General features: G+C 35.7%; 1 protein-coding gene and 1 long non-coding RNA gene across 10 annotated transcripts in view; one reads left to right on the forward strand and one right to left on the reverse strand.

Annotated features, from left to right (window-relative positions):
• LOC116419463 overlaps positions 1-4716 on the reverse strand; it is a 28200-nt gene extending 23484 nt beyond the window's left edge. For all 3 annotated transcript variants that reach the window (XR_004229788.1, XR_004229787.1, XR_004229786.1), the window contains exons 1-3: positions 4494-4716; positions 3181-3219; positions 2354-2452 (exon numbers count right to left, since the gene is read on the reverse strand). This is a non-coding gene — a long non-coding RNA (uncharacterized LOC116419463). The remainder of the gene's footprint in view (positions 1-2353; positions 2453-3180; positions 3220-4493) is intronic.
• The window catches only part of ARHGAP21 (Rho GTPase activating protein 21), a 148304-nt gene that overhangs the window by 67550 nt on the left and 59731 nt on the right, over positions 1-21023 (forward strand). For all 7 annotated transcript variants that reach the window (XR_004229785.1, XM_031939856.1, XM_031939860.1 and 4 more), the window contains 3 exons: positions 16277-16369; positions 18095-18173; positions 20963-21017. Coding sequence is in view for 6 of the 7 variants with exons in the window: in XM_031939856.1 (XP_031795716.1) it covers positions 16277-16369; positions 18095-18173; positions 20963-21017 (227 nt within the window). In the remaining variant the exon portion in view is untranslated. The remainder of the gene's footprint in view (positions 1-16276; positions 16370-18094; positions 18174-20962; positions 21018-21023) is intronic.

Raw genomic sequence — 21023 nt, forward strand, 5'->3', positions numbered from 1 at the left:
TCTTTTTTCACCCTAAGAATTTCAATAAATTCTTAATTTATTCTTTAAAAATTTTTATGCTATGCCATTTAATTGATATATGTTTTGTATTGATATTAACTTACTGTCTTTGTTGTTATGTGTCACTAATGCCAGACTTTGTGACCATTTGGGCATTTCTTGGCCAAGATTCTGGAGTGTTTGCCATTTTCTTCTCCAGCATATTTTACAAATGAGGATATTCACATTCAAATAGTAAATTTTTGAGGTTGGATTTGAATTCAGCTCTTCCAACGCCAAGCTTGTCATTCAATTTACTCTGTGTTCTAGCTGTCCCATAGATTCCCCCCTTTGTGATCGCTTTTAATTAAGTTTATTTTGGTTTCTATTTAGTCTAAGATCGTGATGATTACCTCTGCCTTTTTTATTAGCTGGAACATAATAGATTCTGCTCCAGTCCCTTATTTTATCTTGTGTCTATTTTTATGCTTCAGATGTGTTTCTTGTAAATAGTGTTGTTGGATTCTGATTTCTAATCCATTCTGCTTTCTTCTTTCTTTTTATGAGTGAGTTCATTCCATTCACATTTGGTATTATGATTACTGACTATGTATTTCTCCAGCCTAAAACCATTTTATTCTCATGTACTTTTCCTTCTTTTCCCATTTTTTAAAATATGTTTTGCTTCTGACTACTATCTCCCTTAATTCTCCCTTTTATGTCTCTTCTTTCCCTTTACCGCTCTTTCTTTTTAATTCCCTGTTAAATAAGGTTAGTTTTTCTATCCCCCTCTTTGTTTATGTGTAATCTCCATTAACCACTTGAGATGAGAGTGTGGTTCAAGTGTTTCCTATTCATATACACCACTATCTCCATTGCATAAAATCGACCTTGAGAACCCTGTTTATATGAGATAATTTTTTTTTCTTCTTTTCCCTACTTTCCTACATGCATTTCTCTTCCCCATCCTTCCATTCTTTTTTTTTTTTTTAATAATTAAACAAAAGAATTTCAGGTGTTTAGCAAATATTGGATTGCTATCTTGGAGAGAGTAAAAAAAAATTGGAACACAAGATTTTGCAGAGGTGAATGTTGAAAACTTGTTTACATGGATTTGGAAAATAAAATACTATTAAAGATTTAAATAGGGAAAAAAAAGAAATAATCTCAATATAATAGAATTGCAATCTAAATTCTCTAATTAGACTTCTTCTAAAACCCTTAGTAATTAGTCCTGATGGATCAGGCCATCCTCAGCAACAAGATCAACCAAATCATTTCTAATGGAGCAGTAATGAACTGAACTAACTATACCCAGAAAAAGAACTCTGGGAGATGACTAAAAACCATTACATTGAATTCCCAGTCCCTATATTTATGCACACCTGCATCTTTGATTTCCTTCACAAGCTAATTGTACAATAATTCAGAGTCTGATTCTTTTTGTACAGCAAAATAATGTTTTGGTCATGTATACTTATTGTGTATCTAAGTTATATTTTAATATATTTAACATCTACTGGTCATCCTGCCATCTAGGGGAGGGGGTGGGGGGGGGTAAGAGGTGAAAAATTGGAACAAGAGGTTTGGCAATTGTTAATGCTGTAAAGTTACCCATGTATATATCCTGTAAATTAAAGGCTATTAAATTTTAAAAAAAAAAAAACCCTTAGTAATGATAAAGTTGGAGGAGAGGATTATATGCTTTTCTCCCCATATAATAAGATAAACATTTTAACCTTATTTATTCCCTTATGACTTCTCCCCAAAGCCTCTTGGAAATCTTATATTTGTAGGCACATTTTCTATTCAACTCTTTATTTGAGCATTATCAGGAATGCTTGGAAGTACCCTATTTCATTAAGAATCCATTCCATAGTAATCATTAAAAAAAAAATTTAACTTTAACTCTTCTGGGAATTTTTTTGCTGGATTAAGATATTTTCAAGTTTTTCTCTTTTGTATTTGTTTTGAACTTCTCTGTTAACATAATTGTCCTTTAGAATTTTTTTTTCCTTCTTGACTTTAATAAATGCCTGGGCACTGTGTACTTCTGAAGAGGGAAGGCTTCTAGTTTGAGCTTCTGTCCTTTTATATTGTCCTGTCATTTTTACAGCTCAGTCTGGGGGCCTGCATATTTTCAGTGCTCCCAAGTGGTATGATCTCAAGAGAAGTCTGTTCATTGCCCAGGTTTGATCTCTTGGCTTATGTGTATTTGGGCGTTTTAGTAGACTACGACTTGACTGTCATTCTTACTTCATGGGGATGGGGGTGGGGTGGGGTTAAGAAGCACAACTACTAGGTCCCCTTTGGTCTGGGACTCCTGTCCTAGTTATTGCACTGCAGATTTAAGTGCCCCGTCCCTCCTGCTCACCTGGAAGGAGAATCGCCCAGCTTCATTTCTGCAACTTGCACAGGTAGGGCACATGTTCATTTGTGACTCTTCCTCTCTGATCTGGATCTGACCTGGTAACTGAGTTGCCCCAGGGTTTTAAATTGTTAAAATTAGTAGAATAAAAATATCAATTACTACTTTATTGTCATTTTAGGCTTACTTTAAGGGAGTATAAGGGAAAAGGTAGATTTTGTTTTAGAGTGAAAATATATCTCAGGAGTAGTTTTTATTTTCTAAGACTGAATTTAACCTTATTTCTCTCATTTAAAAGTATGTTAGTTAGGTGTCAAGTTGTAATTATATTGTTTAATCCTGAAGTATTTATTGTGGATTTAATTGTACCTTAAGAGCTATTTCAATTTGTGTCTTTAAAGATTGTGAGGTAAAATTATAATATAGACAGTCAGCTTGATATAGAGTCAAGTAATAGGTACAGCCTGACTGCATGATGTCGAGAAGCAGCTTTGTAGTCAGACGAGACAACTAGAACTTAAGCTGGCAGGTCCCATGCTAAGTACTAGCTATATAAATACATGGAAAAAGAAAAACGATTCCTGCCTCCTATGAGCTTGCTCTCTAACTGCAGAAGTCCACATATAAAAGTTAGCTCAAAAGAGGGAGGGCTCTGAGACAACTAGGAGGTGATGAAGGCTCTGAGGAACTTATGTGAGCAAGGGACTGGCATGGGAGGAAGGATATTTTCTGGGGAGAAGGCTTCAGGAACACTTCCTGGGTTTGAATCCCCCAACAGATGTTTAATAGCTATGTAATCTTAGGCAAATAATTTAACATGTCTGTTTCCTTACCTGTAAAATGTAGATAATCACACCTATCTTACAAGGTAGCTGTAGGAAACACATGAAATAATGTAAGTAAAGTGCTTTGTAAACTTTAAAGTACTATATAATTGTAAAATACTGTTATTAATATTTTTTGATCTAGTAGGAGTAATTGGCATGATGTGGCTACTACAAAAAGAAATTAAAAGGGGTGAGTTTTTGGGGTGACAGAAACAGAAAAGGGGTGAGGTTTGTTTTGTTCTGGACCTGTCACTTCATTAGTGTGGGGAATTGCATGATGGAGAAGAAGCCTCTTCAACAAATGAATGAGTAACTGATATGTAATTTAGGAAATCCTAGGGCATTAAATAATTTGCCTGTGGTTACATGGCCAGAATGTGTCAAAGGCAGGGTTTTAGAGCAAGTTTTCCTGACTCAGAATCTGGCCCTCTATTTGTTCTATTGTACTGCCTATATCAATTCACCTTTGAACTTCATTAATGGTAGTGTTCAAAAAATAGGAGACATTTCATGACAGAGCATGTTCATAGTATTTTGTCCATTTCTGGGCATGCCAGGGATCAACAAACTTAAATGTGTTCAGGAGGGGTCAACTAAGGTATTGTGAAGAAATTGGAAACTTTTTTTAAAAAAGGGATGGAGAAAATTAGTGAAATTTAGCATGCAGAAGAAAAGCTTTTAAGAAGAGGTAGGAAAGCCATCTTCAAATATTTGAGTCACATTTAAAAGGGACACTTCCTTGGAATACATGGCTAGTAGTGGGATCTCTAGGTGAAAGGGTCGGTCTGTGTATGGGCTGGGTTGAAGATTATGAAAGTAACTGTCAATTCTTTGCTACAACTATGGGGATCAAAGTTCAACCACATTGGTAACAAGAAACTACAGTGGGGGTGGGGCTAATCCTAGAGGAAGTACTTATTCTTTAAAAGAAGAAAAGGAGGAAAGATAGAGATTATGCCTTGGATAGGATTTAGTTTGAGTTTTGGATAATTATCAAACCATAAAATCTTGGATTTGAAAGGGCTCTCAATTATTCTGGTATAACCTGTCCTGGAAAAATGAACCTTTTCTACAGCATTCATCCATTGCCTCAAGACCTGTAATATGGAGAACATATGGTCCTCCAAAATATCTAGTTTAATTCTGTGTAGTTCTAATTGTTAGGGAAATTTTCCTTGTAATAAATTTAAGCCTTCTGTGGCATTTCTGCTCAATGAAAATGGTTTTGTCCTCTGACAGAAAAAGAGCAGAGTCAGTCTGTTGCTTCTTTCCTATGACTTTCACCTTTTTTTCCCCTCCAAACTAGATAGATCTCTTACCGGCCTGCAGGTGCAGCATCTATTTATGGACCCCAACCATAGTACTGATCATTTAAGGAATCTTGAATAAGCTTTGCTTTTCTGATGAGCTGATTTATCTTTTCTTGGGCTATTTAGTCCTCTGGTCCAGGAGTAGGAAGAGAAGAGAGAAGCTAAAGCTGAAGATATCTGATTCAGGGGCATGGCAGAGAAAGTCCTTGGAGAAGACGGAAATAATGGCTCCTTACCTTGGAATTTTGTGAGGGGCTATTCACTCATGGGGAGACAAAGGGGGCCAAGAATATTTCCAGTGTGTGAATTCTAGAACTGGAGTAAGCTCCATGATAAAGACGTTTCAGGGGTTGGTAGAAAAAAGTCTGGAGTACAACCTAGAGAATAATAAAGAGGGCTTCTTACTATGTTGGTTCTGGACGTGGTGCAGACACGCAATCTGCTTTAATCCTACTGTAATACAAGGGATCAACTTTAGCCTTCTTCAGAAATACCTAGCCAATCATTTCTTCCCAGCAAGTTGTCCCTTCTATCACTCCTTCTGTTCTTCCAAACTTCAATCTCTTTATACTGACTTTATCCAAGTCTCTCTCATCCTTAAAAATCCTTGAGTAGGTCTTACTGCCCTATCAAGCTATTGTACTATTTAGCTTCTCCCTTTCACTTATTGCCTCTGATTCCTCTCTTTTCATTCCTCAACCCTCTGCAGCCTGACTTCCTGAATGGAAACTCTTCTCTCCAAAACTCCCTTGGTGAGCTTATCAGTTCCCATGAGTTTAATTATCTCCATGCAGGTGGCTCCCAATGAAGTTTCCGTCCCTGTTTTCAGTTGTATATCATGAGCATTGGATATTTCAAAATGAATGTTCCAGGGATTTTTCAAACTCAGAGCATCCAAAACAGAAAGTCATTATCATTTTCTCTTAAGTCCTCCCTCTACCAAAATGCTAACTTTACATTGAGAGCCGCAGAATCTTTCAAGCTTCCAGGTTTGTAATCTCAGCATTATCCTCACTTTTTCACTTTGCCTCCTCCCACTTACCTGGAAATTTCCACCTCCCCAGCATCTCTTCATGTCTCCCTTATCTCTACACATATATCCTTAGTTCAAGCATTTACTCCTTTGCAGAATTTTTGCAGCCTCATATTTGGTATCTTTGTGTCAGGACTTGCCCTCAGATCTATTTGGTATATTTAACCCTATTTAATTTTAACAAATTTCTTATTAGATAGTATAGATCCTCCCTGCCTTTTGAGATTTTTTTGGATCCCATTTCTGCCTTCTAATATGAACTATTTATTTCCCTAACTGGGTTAGATGTGATAAGCACATTAGCTCTCTCATCGTGTCACTCCTCTGCTCAAGTTGACTTTATATTCCTCTGTGATAGAATAGAAATTTTTTAGTTTAATACTGAAATCCTTCATACTGTGACTGTAGTCCAGTAACTTATTCCATGTCATTTCCCTTAGTGCATTCTGTATTTCAGTCAAAATGATGTCCTGCTGTTGCAAGAGAAGGAATTAATCTTCCCACTGAACTGGATGTACTACTCCCCACAGCCAGGAAAATGTAGGTGCACCAATTGAGGAGGAAGAACTAGGGCCACAGTTTCATTGGAGTCATCTGGTACCAAGGGTCTGCCAGCAAACTCTGCACCTTTGATGGGGCAAGGAGTGTTTTCTCAAAACAGATGTCCGAGGGACAGGCAGGCGGGGACTTGGATCCAGGCCTGGGCCATAGCATCTACCTAGGCTTGCACCTGACTCCTATCACCTGTACAATGACAGGAAGTTACAGAGATGTCCTAGAAAAGAATATCTTTGAGTCAGAAGACCTTTGGCTATCTGTATGATCTTTCTGTGTTTTGTTTAATGCCTTGGTCAGCTAACAGAGTTAGAGTCAAGTCATCGAGCATTTATTAAGGTCCTGCTTTGGGCTAGGTCCCCTGCTAAGTGCCAGAGGCAGGTGGAAGGAGTCTCTGTCCTCAAAGGAACTTGCAGGAGCTAATGGAGCTAATTGGACCAAGTGATGGCCAAGGTTCCTCTCAGTCTGAATGTGCTGAATTACTGAAGCAGGGGCATAGTGTCGTTTACATGACCCTATGGACTGGGGTTCAAAGTTTTAATCTGTGACCTCAAACAAGTTACTTTCACCTTTGGAGCTTGCTTTCCTCATATGTGAAAATATGTGTTCCACCAGATGATTTCTCAGCTCTCTCCTAGCTGAAGAAATATTGCCTGATTCAATTTCAGCCTAAACATTCATTGCCTACCTATGCTAATCTGATTAAAATGCTGATAAGATGGTTACTACTAGTACTAACAGACTGAAATAATTCTCAATAAGTAACTTTTTGATTTAAGGTCAAATTGGCATGGGATAAACACGTATGTGTGGTCTTCTTGTCTGTTATTCCTACTTTGAATGTTTAGAAATTTGACAAAATAAAAGCTGCCCGAAAATCATCTTTCTGTGGTGGTTTGAAAGACTTTGAAGTGCCTGGGCCTGCCGTGCTTATAGGAGTTGTTGGGAATGACCCCTTGGACGCCTCCAGACGCTAGCGTGCCATAGAGCTTGGCTGTCGCACATCTCCAAGACTAAGCCTGACACCTAGTGGTGGCAATAGTGAACAATGGTGGTTTTGTCACAGCCTTTTAAAAGTTTTCAGGATTCCTCAGTAGCATCAGCAGGGTTTCTGTGCCAAGCCATATGCTAAGACGTTCTAGAACGGGAAAGGAAAGGAGAGTACACATTTATGGGGTGCTTAACTGTGTGCCAGGTACTGTGCTAAACACTTTTTACAACAACCCCGTGACGGGTGCTATTCTTATCTTCATTTTACATGGAGGAAACTGAGACAAATAGAATATGTATAACTTAACCAGGGTAAGAGCTAGTAACAGGCTAAATCTGAACTCAGATCTTCCTGACTTCAGGACTAGAATTCTCTCTACTGCACCACCTTTTACCTCTTAAGAAATTAATTGGATGTGAAAGGGTAGGTGTATATGTGTCAAAGAGATTGAAGAATTGAGGATGAATCCAAGCTTGTGATCTGTTGTTTTAGAAGGATGATGATAGCCTTTGCAGAAATAGGGAAGGGAAGCTTGAAGGGCTTTTAAATGTAAGAGAAAAGATGAGTTCTGTTTGGGACATTTGAGTTTAAAGGATGTCCAGGTAGAAATTGCTGGCTAATAGAAATGATCATCAACAATTGACGATGTGGGGACTGATGCCCAAGAGGTAGCTGTGAGTTGGATATAAAGATTTGGGGATCATCTCTGCATTGAAATAAATTAACTCATGAGAACTGATGAAATCACCAACCCAATCAAATAAGCATTTATTAAGCATCTACTATATGGAATGCAAGATGTAAAAACTCAATGAAAACCAGTCATTGCCCTCAAGAAGCTAACCTAGGACAGGTCTTTGGGGACAACCCATGGTTAGCAGCAGGGAATAGGGTAATGATCCATATAGGAAGATTGAGAACTATGACAGAGCATTCAGGGCAAAGGAGAAGAAATTAAGCTGAAGAAAAAACAAATCAGTTAAGATTACTGGTACAATTACATTTGACTTAATATGGCCAGAAGCCAGACTGCAAAGGGTAAGAAGAATAAGGAACTGGCAATTACAAGTACAGCTTATTCTGAGAGTTTGGCAGAAGTAGCTAGAGTGGTAAACAGAGTCAAGAGATTTTTGTTTAAAGGATGGTATAGTCTCAAAGATAGCTCTGCAAAAATGGCATATAATTTTTCACATCCTGATTTTTTTCTATTGGATATTTCTTAATCTGTTTGAGTTTCCTCTTAAAATATGGTACTTAGAACTAGACATAAAACTCCAAATATAGTTTCTGCAGAGCATAGTACAACCTACTACCTCCCTTGATTTGAATAATATGTATTTCTAAACATGCAATTAAATTTTTTTATCATATATAATACTAAATTTAAGAAAACTTCACATTTTTAAAAATAAATTGCTATCAAACTGTATATTTTCCTACCCCAAACTTAGAACTAAAAAAATCAAAGAAATTCAAATGCATAACTTTACATTGATTACTGCATTTTTCTTTTGTTGATTTCAGCTTCTTGTAATTTTTTAAAATCTAGTTTCTGCTTCTGACATTAGTTTTTCTTCCTCAAATTATGTCATTTGTATGTCATGAAGGAAGAACACCAACCTTGGAGTTGCATTCAGTCCCTAAAACTCATAACCTGTAATCCATAAAATGGGGACAATACCCTTGCACTATCTATCTAGATCATAGGACTTAGATGAGAAAAGTGCTTTATAAACTTTAAAGTACTACTTTATGGATTTTTAATGCCATAAAAATCTGGACAGATTATAAAATTTAGTACTTCCTTCATTTGTTTAAAAAACATTATTCTGAGAAGCAATCCTCAGATTTCAGCAGAAAATTTATGGGCTAAAGGATTATGAATTTTTCCATCTTAGAATTTTCTAGATGATTTTCTGTCAAGACAAAGATTCCATGTTTAAAAGAGTACTGGCAAAGAAAATCACAACACTTACATCCTTGTCAGTAAACTTTTACTATGTGCTAAGCACTAAGGATACAAAGAAAGGTAAATTCAGCTCCTGCTCTCAAGAAGTGCACAGTCTTAACAATGGAGATAGTTATGTGCCAGTAAGCCAGGAGATTGGGGAAAACTTCCTTAAGGTGGGATTAGTTAGAATTTGAAGGAAACCAGGGCAGTCAGGAGGCAGAGTTGTAGGAAGAGAGGCATTCTAGACATGGTGGAAATCCTGGGAAAATGCCTACAATTCTAGAGATGAAGGGTCTTGTCGGAGGATCAGCAAGAAGGCCAGTGTCAGTGGGTCACAGTGTGTGTAAGGATGTAAGGTAAAAGTTTGGAGAAGTGATGAAAGGCCCGGGAGAGCCCAGCAGTGCTAGGAAGCCCCTGGAGTTGTAGCAGTGGGGCAATTAAGTGCCTTTTCTGTATACTGCTCACTGAATACGATTAAGGTAATAATAAGGGATTTAAAGGCATGTAATCATTTTCATTAATGACAGGGCTTGAGATTTGGAAGGAACTTCAGCTGCTATCTAGTCCAAATCTTACTCCAGAGTAAGAAACTATAATATACTAAATAAGTGGTTGTTCAGCTTATCCTTGAATATCTCCAAGGAAGGGGAACCCACCATCTTTTGAGGTAGCCATCAGCAATCCATTCCTTTTCTAGACAACTCTACTCTTCTTTTTTTTAAAGTTTTTTATTTACAAGACATATGCATGGGTAATTTTTCATCATTGACCCTTGTAAAACCTTCTGTTCCAACTCTTCCCCTCCTTCCCCCCACCCTCTCCCCTAGATGGCAGGTAGTCCAATACATGTTAAATATGTTAAAGTATATGTTGAATACAATATATGTATACATATTTATAAAGTTATCTTGCTGCTCAAGAAAGATCAAATCTTTTAGAAAGGTAAAAAAAAAACCTGAGAAGGAAAACAAAAATACAAGCAAACAATAACAGAAAGAGTGGAAATGCTATATTGTGGTCCACACTTATTTCCCATAGTTCTCTTTCTGGGTGTAGCTGATTGTTTTCATTACTGAACAATTGGAACTGGATTGAATCATCTCAATGTTCAAGAGAACCACTTCCATCAGAATTGATCGTCATATAGTGTTGTTGTTGAAGTATATAATGATTTTCTGGTTCTACTCATTTCACTCAGCATCAGTTCGTGTAAGTCTCTCTAGGCCTCTCTGAAATCATCCTGCTGGTCGTTTCTTCAGAACAATAATATTCCATACCATTCATATATCATAATTTATTCAGATATTCTCCAATTGATGGGCATCCATTCAATTTCCAGTTTCTGGCCACTACAAACAGGGCTGCCACAAACATTTTTGCACATACTGGTCCCTTTTCTTTTTTTAAGATCTCTTTGAGGTATAAGCCCAGTAGTAACACTGCTGGATCAAAGGGTATGCACAGTTTCATGACTTTTTGAGCATAGTTACAAATTGCTCTCCAGGAGAGATAATTTTAAAATTACTGATATATCTGAAAGTCATCATCAAAAAAACCTGGACATCATCTTTCAAAAAATTATCAAAGAATACTGTTCTGATATTCTAGAACCAGAGGGTAAAATAGAAATAGAAAAAATTCACCAATTACTTCCTGAAAGAGATCCCAACATAAATTCTCCCAGGAATATTATAGCCAAATTCTGGTCAAGGAGAAAAGCATCCAGAAAGAAACAATTCAAGTACAGTGGAGCCATAGTCAAGATAAAACAAGATTTAGTAGCATTGGCTTGGAATATGATATTCTGGAGAGTAATGGATCTAGGACTGCAACCAAGAATCATCTACCCCAGTAAAAGGGAATATAATACTTGAGAGGAAAAGGTTCAATGAAACAGAGGATTTTCAAGCATTCATGATAAAAAGACTAGAGCTGTATAGAAAATATGATTTTCAAATACAGGACTCTGGAGAAGCTTGAGGGGAGGTAATCAGTGATAAGGTTTATTGTTTATATTCATACATGGGAGAATGATACTTATAACTCATTAGACTGTTTATTATGGCAGGAGTATATATAGACAGAGGACACAGGTATGAGTTTAATATGAATGGATAATATCTTAAATGATGAAATTAAGGGTTGAGAGAGGAATGTACTGGGAGAAACGAAAAGGGAGAAGTGGAATGATGCAAATTATGTGCCCCCCCCCCCCAAAAAAAAAAAAAAAGGAGGCAAGAAAAAGCTTTTACAGTGGAGGGGGAAAAGGGGAAAAGAAGGGGAAGGGAGTGAATGTTACTCTCATCAGAATTGGCCTAAGAGGAAATAACATAATACTCGATGCATTTAAATAAGGGGGGAGGGTGATAAAAGAGAGTGCATATCAAAACAGGAAGTAGTAGCAAAACACTTGAGTAAGAACTGGGTGAAAGGAGAGAGAATAAATGGGGGAAAATAGAATTAGCAATAATAATTTTAAAAAGATTTTTCGAAGCAAGTTTTTCTGATGTAATATTATTGTTCTCTGAGAAATGATGAGGAGGATGCTCTCAGGAAAAAACCAAGCAAACCTGGAAAATCGTCCATGGACAAAGTGAAATATACATTATACAAAGTAATAGCAGTGTTCTGAGATGACCAGCTATAAATGATTTTGTTATTGGTAGTATAATCATTCACACCCACTCTGTGAAGGACTTATGATGAAAAATCCTTTCCATACCTAGAGAAGGAATTGATCGAGTCTGCATACAAATCTAAGCATTCTCTATTTCTTTGTTTCTCTATCTTTAACTTAATTTTTCTTGAGGGTTTTTGTTTTCTTTAGGTTGGGAGATATATGTTTTCTTTCACCAAGTTGACTTTTATGGAAATGTTTTACATAAGTTCACATGTAGTTTCTTAATTTTGAGTGAAGATAAGGGGGAGAACCTAGAACTCAAAAATCTTAAAAACAAATGAAAAAAAATTGTTTTGAATGTAAATTGGGAAATATTAAATTAAAAGGTTTTATGATTTTTAAAATAAATTTAGGGAACGTAAAAAAAAATTAGCAACTTTTGATGGAAACCTTAAAGAATATAGTATACATTTTCTTGCCTTTTTCAAAACAGTATTCCATACATGATTGGACTTTTTTTATTTCAGTATCAACATTTTGAACCTCAGTTATTCTAACTATTATACAGTGAATACAGAACAATTTCTCCCTTTACCTGAATTGTTATATCTTTTAGTTAGTTTCTTTTCATAGTTTTTTGTTCTTTCCTTTGCTATTCTTAATTTAAGTGCCTACTGTGCATTTAGTGTTCTCACTATTAGGGAAGAACAAAAACCTAGAGTCCCAGCCCTCATGGGAGTAGGAAGCATATCTTCCCCTCTTCCCTTAAAGGTAATTATAATTTAAAAATAATTTGAAGAGGGAATAGAGCAGTACCAATTAAAGTAACCAGAGAAGATTTGGCAGAGTATTTATGAAATATAAAGACTATGAGAAGTAAAATCAAGGAGGGAATACTTTCTAGGCATTTAGTTTTATTAGCAGGTGCATGGTTAACAGGAAATAGCATATGAAGTTGAAAAATGGATTAGTGAAGGGAAGTTATCAGAAATTCCATTGAAAAAATGAATTAGAGCCAGATTTTGAGCTGCCTTAAATGTCAGGCTGAAGAATTTGTGTTTGTTGTTGTGTCTGCTTCTAGTTTCCCTATCTTAATAATTTGATATTTCCAATGTTGTGGTTTGGCAGCATAGGATAGTGGAAATATCATTGTAGTTGAAAGTCAAAATACTTCTATTTAGGTCTTGGTTGTGCTGCTTTGTAGAGATGTGCTGCTGAACAAGTTGTCCTTCTCTAGAGATGAGGCGTCCTCATCTGTGAAATGAAAGGATTTGGCCAGTTTTGCACTTTGGTCCCTTCTAATACTTAAGGAATTAGCATATTTTTTACAGGATGTTTAACATTTTACTATGTTTTGCGTGTCTTTACTTTGTCATTTCAAGTCTGTTTTGCTCCTTTAGACTTTATAGACGTATTTGGTCTTAGGGCCAGAAAGATGTCTTCTCCTTCCCTTTTGCCACATATATTTGAACGTGTAATTGCTGGTCATTGATTCTCTTAGCAGTGTGCTAAGCCTACTCTGCCAACCTAGGAGCTTCCTCCTCGGAGAATTTTCTGTATTGGAAAATCTTAGGCCCAGTTCAGAGCCCCAGTACTATCTCCAGCAGTATTTATGAGGCTGGCATCATGAAAGAGAAACAACTATTCTTCACTATTACATTTTAAACTTTTTTGAATGCAACATGAGAAGGAAGAAAAAAGTCAAGTCGATCATTTTTACTATTTTGCTTTTTTTAGAAATATTTTGGAGTGTTTCTTCTTTAGTTCACATTTTTCCATGTGTTGATGAGTTTGTTTTTCCATACTTACCAAAAAAGAAATCTTCTGATTTCTTTTTTTTTTTTTTTCTCCTGGATTACCTTGAAACATTATCGTGATAGTATAGTTGTAATGCTTCAGGTGCTAGACTTGGTTTTGAATCTTGCCTCTTAATATCAGTTCAGTGTGTAATCACAAATGAGTTACTTAGTCCTTGAGCTTCAGTTCTCTCATCTAGAAAATGAAGATAAAGCTTGTAGTTGTAGCTACCTCACACTGTTGTTGTAAAGCCTCGAATAATAGATAGATAGATAGATAGATAGATAGATATGGATAGGAAGAAAGAAAGAACATTTGCAAACTCTGAAGTGCTGCAGCCACACCCGCCATCTAATGGGGGATGAGTTCATTCTATATGTTGAAGACTATGTTTATATCTTAGTATGAGAAACGATCTTTTTAAAAAATCCATTTTGGTTTTCTTATGTGGATTCTTAGACTAGTCTCTTGAATGATAGGGGACTCTAGCTTTAGTAGATGCATCATCATGCCTTCCACTTATAGGATTAGCTGGAGAACATCGTCATGGGGACTTTCTGCTTTATGAACTTTGTACAGGCATCTTCTAAAAATGTAGCTTTGTGACATCCTATTATCATTATTAATGTGTCTGTTTTACTGTTTTTTTTTGTTTTTTTTTTAGAAAGCAGTTGGGTGATACACCTCAATAGTTAGAGAATACAGGGGAACAGTTAAAATATTCAGTATCATTTGAGATATATTTGAGGATGTAAAATTTCTTGGAGAATATGCATGATCAGAAGGCATAAAATAAACAAAATAACTATTCTACGTGTGACTATTTATTTCACTTTCAAGGTTTATTAGGCATATAAACACAAAAACATCCTAGCTCAAAGGTCGTACATGGGACTTTTTCTAATGGAGTAGATAAGATAGATAGGAATAGTGGACCTGTGACTAGACCTGTGATTTTACTGCTATCAAGAATTCTCAGGTGGGGAACTTCCTCCTAACAATGCTTAGATTGATAGTCTTGGATCATTTTCTGAAGTGACATCCTTAGGGTCCCACAGAGGTCTTCCTGCTTTCAAACCAAATCTGTCCAATTAAGCCATAATGCATCTTTCTGACAGAAACTTAGAGAAAAATTAGCCATGGATATAAATGATTTGCTAATTAATATTTGACATATCATATCATAATATGAACTTACTTTGCTATTGAAGGTAAATTTAAATTTAGATGGGCGTACATCTTGTCTCTCTGAGTAGATTCAAGTTCCTCATGACCCAAGGTCATGCTTTTACTTGACTAACATAGTATGTGGAATGGATACTCATAATGATTAAATGCTTTAATGAACATAGAAATGTATAACTTTTTTTAGGAAATTGGTAATCTTAGGAATAAATACAAGGGAATGAAATGGAAGGAAGATAGGGAAGGCACTAGCAGCTAGGGGTTCAAGAAAGGTAATATGGAGGTGTTGGTGCTGTGGACTTTGTGAAGCTGACATGAGGAGAAAGTGTTCTCCAGGCACAGGTGACATCTCCCTGCAGAGGCGCAGAGCCTGGTCATCATGTGTGAGAAAAAGACAGGGCAGGGTGGATGGACTTGATAGAAATGAGTTGAGGCCAAGTTGTGAGGCATTTTACTCTAGCTAAGCAGATGTTGATTTTTGATCAGGAGGGGAGGGCTGACAGAGTCAAAACTGGTAGTGGGAAGAATGGGCTGGAGGCAGGGAGACCACCTAGCAGCCATTGGAGCTCTCAGTCTTTGCAGAGGAGAGGCCCAAGCCCAAAGGAGAGAGGGGGCAGCAAGATAGAAATGGTAAGATTTGTCTCCCGATTGGATATGTTGGATGAAGGAGAGGGAGAAGTTGAGGATAATGCCGTGTTTGCAGATCACAGAGATGGGATAAAGGTATTTTCAACAAAAATTGGACAGTTCAGTTTGGTATTTTAGGGGCATGATGGGTTGGATATATAGATATAGATATAGATATAGATATAGATATAGATCTGCATAGACATGGTAATTTAGCTAAAGAGAGAAGAAGAGGGCCCAGGGAAAAGTCTTGGGGTACACCCCAAATGAGGATATATGAATGAAACGAATGATAATTCAACAAAAAAGATTGAGTAATATCTATATGGGAAAGAGGTGAATTAACAGGGAACAGTGTCATAAAAAATGAAAGCAGAGAAGGTTTAGGAATAAAGGTTTTTCAACAGTGCAAGATGCATCAGAGATGTCAAGAATACAATCTTTTTAAAAGGCCATTGGATTTGGCAATTTTGAGATCATTGGTAATTTTGGCAAGAGCAGAATGGTGAGCAAGAAAAGCCTGATTGCAAAGGGTAGACATAAGAACAGTGTGGTTGGAATTTACAGCAGAGAAAGTGAAGATAGGAGTGTCGATAACTTTTTTTTCTAAGATTTTGGCTGAAGAAATACAAGACATTCCTTTAAGTCGGGAATTCTTACACTTATGGTATTGTGTACCCTTTGACAATCTGGTAAAGCCTTGAGCTTCTTCTAAGAATAAGGTCCTTAACCAATTAAAGGAAATGTTAATTTTCAGTTAGAGATGAGTGAAAGTAAAGATGTATGTTTTTCCTATCCAAATTCACAGATCTGAAATCCTGGCTCAAAAGGATGGCAGTTTTCATGAAGAGTTTTTGTTTTTTAAGGGATAAGGGAGATTTGGGTATGTTATAAGGCAGATAGAAAATAGCCATTAAAATAGGGAGAGAATAAAGATTTTTTAAAAAATTTCTGGTGATTAGTTAATAATTTTCTAATTGACAATAACTTTCACGTAAGTTTTTATCATTAAAACCTCTGTATTTTTCTGCAGGAAAGCAAAGAAACCGACTGGAGCCCATGGACACCATATTTGTTAAGCAAGTTAAAGAAGGAGGACCTGCTTTTGAAGCTGGATTATGCACAGGTGCTCCTCTTCTGTTTTATATTACACTACCTGAGAACTTCCTATTCTGCTTGCTTTATCTACTTTGTTTCCCCAAAATTCCCATTTCATCTTCCATATTGATATCCTTTTTCTGGTTCTTCTTTATACATTATCAGAATGAGGAGTATCAGAGAACCATCTGTCTACTTCACCTACTGCTAGAACAAGAATCCTTTTAACAGCATACCTAACAATCTGGCCTTTGCTTAGAATACTCTTATGAAGGCAAACCATCTGACCTTTGGGATTATCCTAATATATAGGATATCCCAAAAGTTTTAGTAAAGTTTTAAATTATTAAAGCTTGACAGAGAGAGAGAGTGAGTGAGAGCCTCCAGTTTTCTTCTGGATATAGTAGTAGCATTTGCCTTAGGGAGTTGTTCTAAAGATTAAAATTAGATAAATATCCAGAAACTTCCCACAGTTTTTTAATGCCTTTTGAGTAAAGAATTTTGTAGCATTTTAATCGCTTTAGTATTCAAACAAGAGCTATATTGAATTGTATTTAAGAAGATTGTCTCTTTCAAACTTCTAAAGTCTTTTTTCCTAGCAAAGTTTATGAATCCACTGAAATTTTTCCACAGACTCCTTGGGAGGTCAAGAACACAAAACCAGATTTCTAATGTCTGTTCATACAGAATATATAATTTTTCAAATTACTAGAGGTTAAGAGGATGAAATGGAACATTGACTAGAACACGTTTAGAAAACACAACATTTTCTTCATTCTTTTGATTTTATCCATAATCTAGATATGCTGTTTCCCATCAAGGCATCTCTACTCTCTTAACACAAGACCTACCTAATCAAGTGCCATCAGTCTTTTTTTGTCAAAAAATTTAATATTTGTTTGTTTAAAGACAGGCACACTTGTCTTTAAACACAGACACCTAGGCTCTGAAAGCAGCTTTGGGCATTTACCAGGCAGGACCTTTAGGGAGAAGCAGCATGGCACAGGGTTAGTGTGCTGACTTGGAAACTGGAGTTTACATTTCTTTACCAGCACTCACCAGCTTTGGGGTTGTGGATGTCCTTGGCCTTCAGTTTTCTTCATCTGTAAAAAATATGAATGAAGATAATAACTACCTCATTGGACTTTTGTCAGGATCAAGTTAAATTATGTAGGTACAAGCCTTAAATCATATATGAATGTGAGTTATGTAGAGAGACTGTGGAGTGAGTCAGGATAAAGACAAAATGGATTAAGTAAACCCAGATGAGCCATTAAAAGAGAAGGGGGGCAAATGAACAGTTTGTTTATACTTCCTATATAATTCTGTGTTTTACAATAGTTGTAATGCAATAAATTGGAGGAAATTGAATGGTTCACTCATTTACTTCTGCTTTTCCCCCCCTCTCATGGCTACAAGATTTTGGTGAAAGATGACTGCCCTTCAAAGCCAACAACAATTGCAATGTGATTTCATTTGAAAACTGCTGCATTTCTGATGTAAACAAATGTCCTTTCAGTAAAAGATAATGATTTTTTTTAAAATTAGATTTTTAAAACCAAAATCTCTTTGCCTCATATTTGCCCTCCTCAGGTTTTTATTTCTCCTTTCATTGTGTTGGTGTAAATGATTTCATATAATAAAGAAATTACCATATAAATTCAGATACTCCTTAGTGCCTAACTTTCCAAGTATGCCAAAACACATTTTGTCTTAGCCATTTTTCATACTTTTTTTTCACCTCTCCTTGTAGGTGATCGTATTATAAAAGTCAATGGAGAAAGTGTTATTGGAAAGACGTATTCCCAAGTAATTGCTTTAATTCAGAACAGGTAAGATACTTGAATAATGTTGATTTGGGCCACAAGTAGGTTTCTGTTTCACAGTTCAGTTCAGCAGAGTGATCTTAATAAAGAACTCTCTAACTTTTGGGAAATGATGTGATGGAGATTTGAGCTTTTGTGGGTTAAAGCATTTGTGAATTCTTGAAATCAAGTTTACTTGGACATGATTTAGACTGGTAGCTTTATCAGCATCATCATTAAAGCCACTTATCTATACTTGTGGAGCACTAATTTTCAGGTTTTCTGAATGTTTTCTCCCTTTTTTGTAATACAAATACAGCATTGTAAGTATTGATTTAATGAATCTGTATTGAAAACTCTCATTAATTTGAATTTAGTTATGTCAGCTGAGATAAGTTTACTGCTATTGAAGAGAGAACTTTGAACATTTTCTGGGCGATATGCCTATTTCTGTTTTCTATTACTTTTCAACTTTTCCCTCCCTCCATTTATTATAAATACGTTGACCTAATTAGGTCATAAAAGAAGATGCTCACTAGTGTGTAAATCTAAACAGCTATATCACAGTTAACTCTGGATTCTAGATCAGTGGGTTGGTTATACACTTTGTAGATTATCTCTGATGACCTTGGCTTGTCCTGCCTGCCTATCTCCTCCCCACCACAGACCCCCAGACAGAAAGTAAGGCCCCAATCAACTAGCCCCAAGGTAGTAGTAGACAAAGGCACAATTCAGTTAAGTGAAAGTATGTGTGCGAAGGAGTTTTTTACCAGGTCATAAGTGGGAAGGGGACACTCTTTCCCCATAGTTTTACAGATCATGCTCAGAAAAGTCACTAATTGCCTAAAGTTACATGGCTAATTACTGGTAGAGTCAGCTCTAAAGCCCTAAGTTTTCTGGGTGTAAATCCATTGTTCTTTCCCTTATGCTACACTGCCTCTCAGACTCAGTCATTCTTAGATTATGTTATCTTAGCCCTAACATTGTTCCTTATTATTAATATAGATGGTTGTATTATAAGTAAAATTAATTACTCTAATTGTTCAAGTTGTTTTTATTAAGAACCACCTTTTGACAATGAAGTCTAAGTAAATTTAAGAAAAATTTGGTGTTTCTTTGTGTGTACCTGCATACTCACACACATTCAGGTATTGTAAATACGATGGGCTAAGTGTTTAATTTTTAGGAATGTTGAGCAAAGTACACACAACAATAGTGTATAAACTGTGTAGTTAAGATCCAAGTCTATTTGTTTTTTTAATGACAGCAAAATTTTAAAAATCTTTAAAATTGGTATGATGAAGGACAGATTGGTACTCAAGAACATATACTCTAATGTCCTTAGTTAAGTAGTTAGTGGATGAAATTCTGTGATAATACATACCATGTTATGTGTGTAACATATTGATTCTAGATATTCCTATTAGTGGTACCAATTTGAACATAATGTCTTGAGAGGTTGAGTCGAGAAACTTCTGAAGCTTCTTTTCTCTAAGATAATTAGAATGTTGTTAATGTGTTTTATTTGCTTGTGTTTTTATGCCTATAAATGTAAATAAATTGCTAAAACATCGGTAAAAATTCACTTCTAAATATGTGTCATTCTTATATGGTTTGTTTTCTTTGAAATACACATTAATTTGTTCTCACATTGATGTTTAATTTTGGGGAGTACTTTAATTGTTCAGAATTACAATATTCATTTTTAAACAAAACTTAGAAAATAGAGAAATATTATTTAAGTTTTCTCATCCTATTTTTTTTCTTTAAAAAAATTGTGTTCCTTTTGTCTGCAGTTGGTAGCAAATGGATAATGGAGCATAATGCCATTGAGATTCTGCAGTCTATTAATGTAAAAATGTATCCTTGCAGAAGAATTTATCTCATCAGTATGTATTATCTACTGACACTAAGCTACTAAAATAACCCCCTCCCCACCTAGTTTTATCCTTGTTCAAATCAATGGCTCTACCTAGACTGCCATTCTTTTTGCCTTTATAGCTTGGACAAAAAGCAATGCCAGTAAACTAAAGGGATTTTAAGTTCTAAATATCTTGATTGAATTACAGAAATTGTACTTAATGCCTCTGGGTTAGTTTTAGAAATACTGGCTGTGCTCTTTCTACATGTTGATTCATCCCTCCTGAGCTATTTTTTGAAGATAAGGAAAATGTTCACTTACTGCAATATAGCTTTATATCATCAAGATGAAGTAAAATTTTATTAAGCTTTAAAACATTAACAAGAGTTTTTTGTTTGGTTTTGCCAGTTGTTAAAATAACAATAATGACAGCAGATAAGGTTTCTTTCACAAGTGAAATTTTCAGTTATCATGATAAATAATCTTTGAAACTTTTAATTTCAATACAGAAAGGAGCACTTCTTAATATTGATAGTTTAAAAACTACCCTGCTTCTCCCTGTCCTTCTATCTGATATTCAACTTTTTAAAAATCTTATATCATCTCTGATTTGAAATGAAATAAATCATTCTGTTTGCTATGAATAATGGTTCCTTTTTTTTTAAGTTTAACATTTCTGATGTTTCAGTTAAGAAACTTTTAAAGTATACTTGGAGTATGCATATTTTAAAAAGAGTTGTTTGAGGTAATAGAACAAAAACTTAGGCAGCTAGTCTTATTTAAGTTAAAAGTTATTTTTCATACTCTAAATAATTTGGACTTGAAAAGTAATGATTAACAGTGTAAGCCTTAAGCAATTTTATGTACATTTCTGAATTGACTGATCTCTGGCCTCTCCCATACATTTGCATCTTTCCTAAAAATAAAAATAAAATGTATTTCTGTTTTATTTCAGTGACACTACATTGGAACTTAGTGTTATGCCAAAAGATGAAGACATCCTTCAAGTGGTAAGT

The sequence above is a fragment of the Sarcophilus harrisii genome, chromosome 5, assembly GCF_902635505.1.
Source record: "Sarcophilus harrisii chromosome 5, mSarHar1.11, whole genome shotgun sequence".
NCBI lineage: Eukaryota > Metazoa > Chordata > Mammalia > Dasyuromorphia > Dasyuridae > Sarcophilus > Sarcophilus harrisii.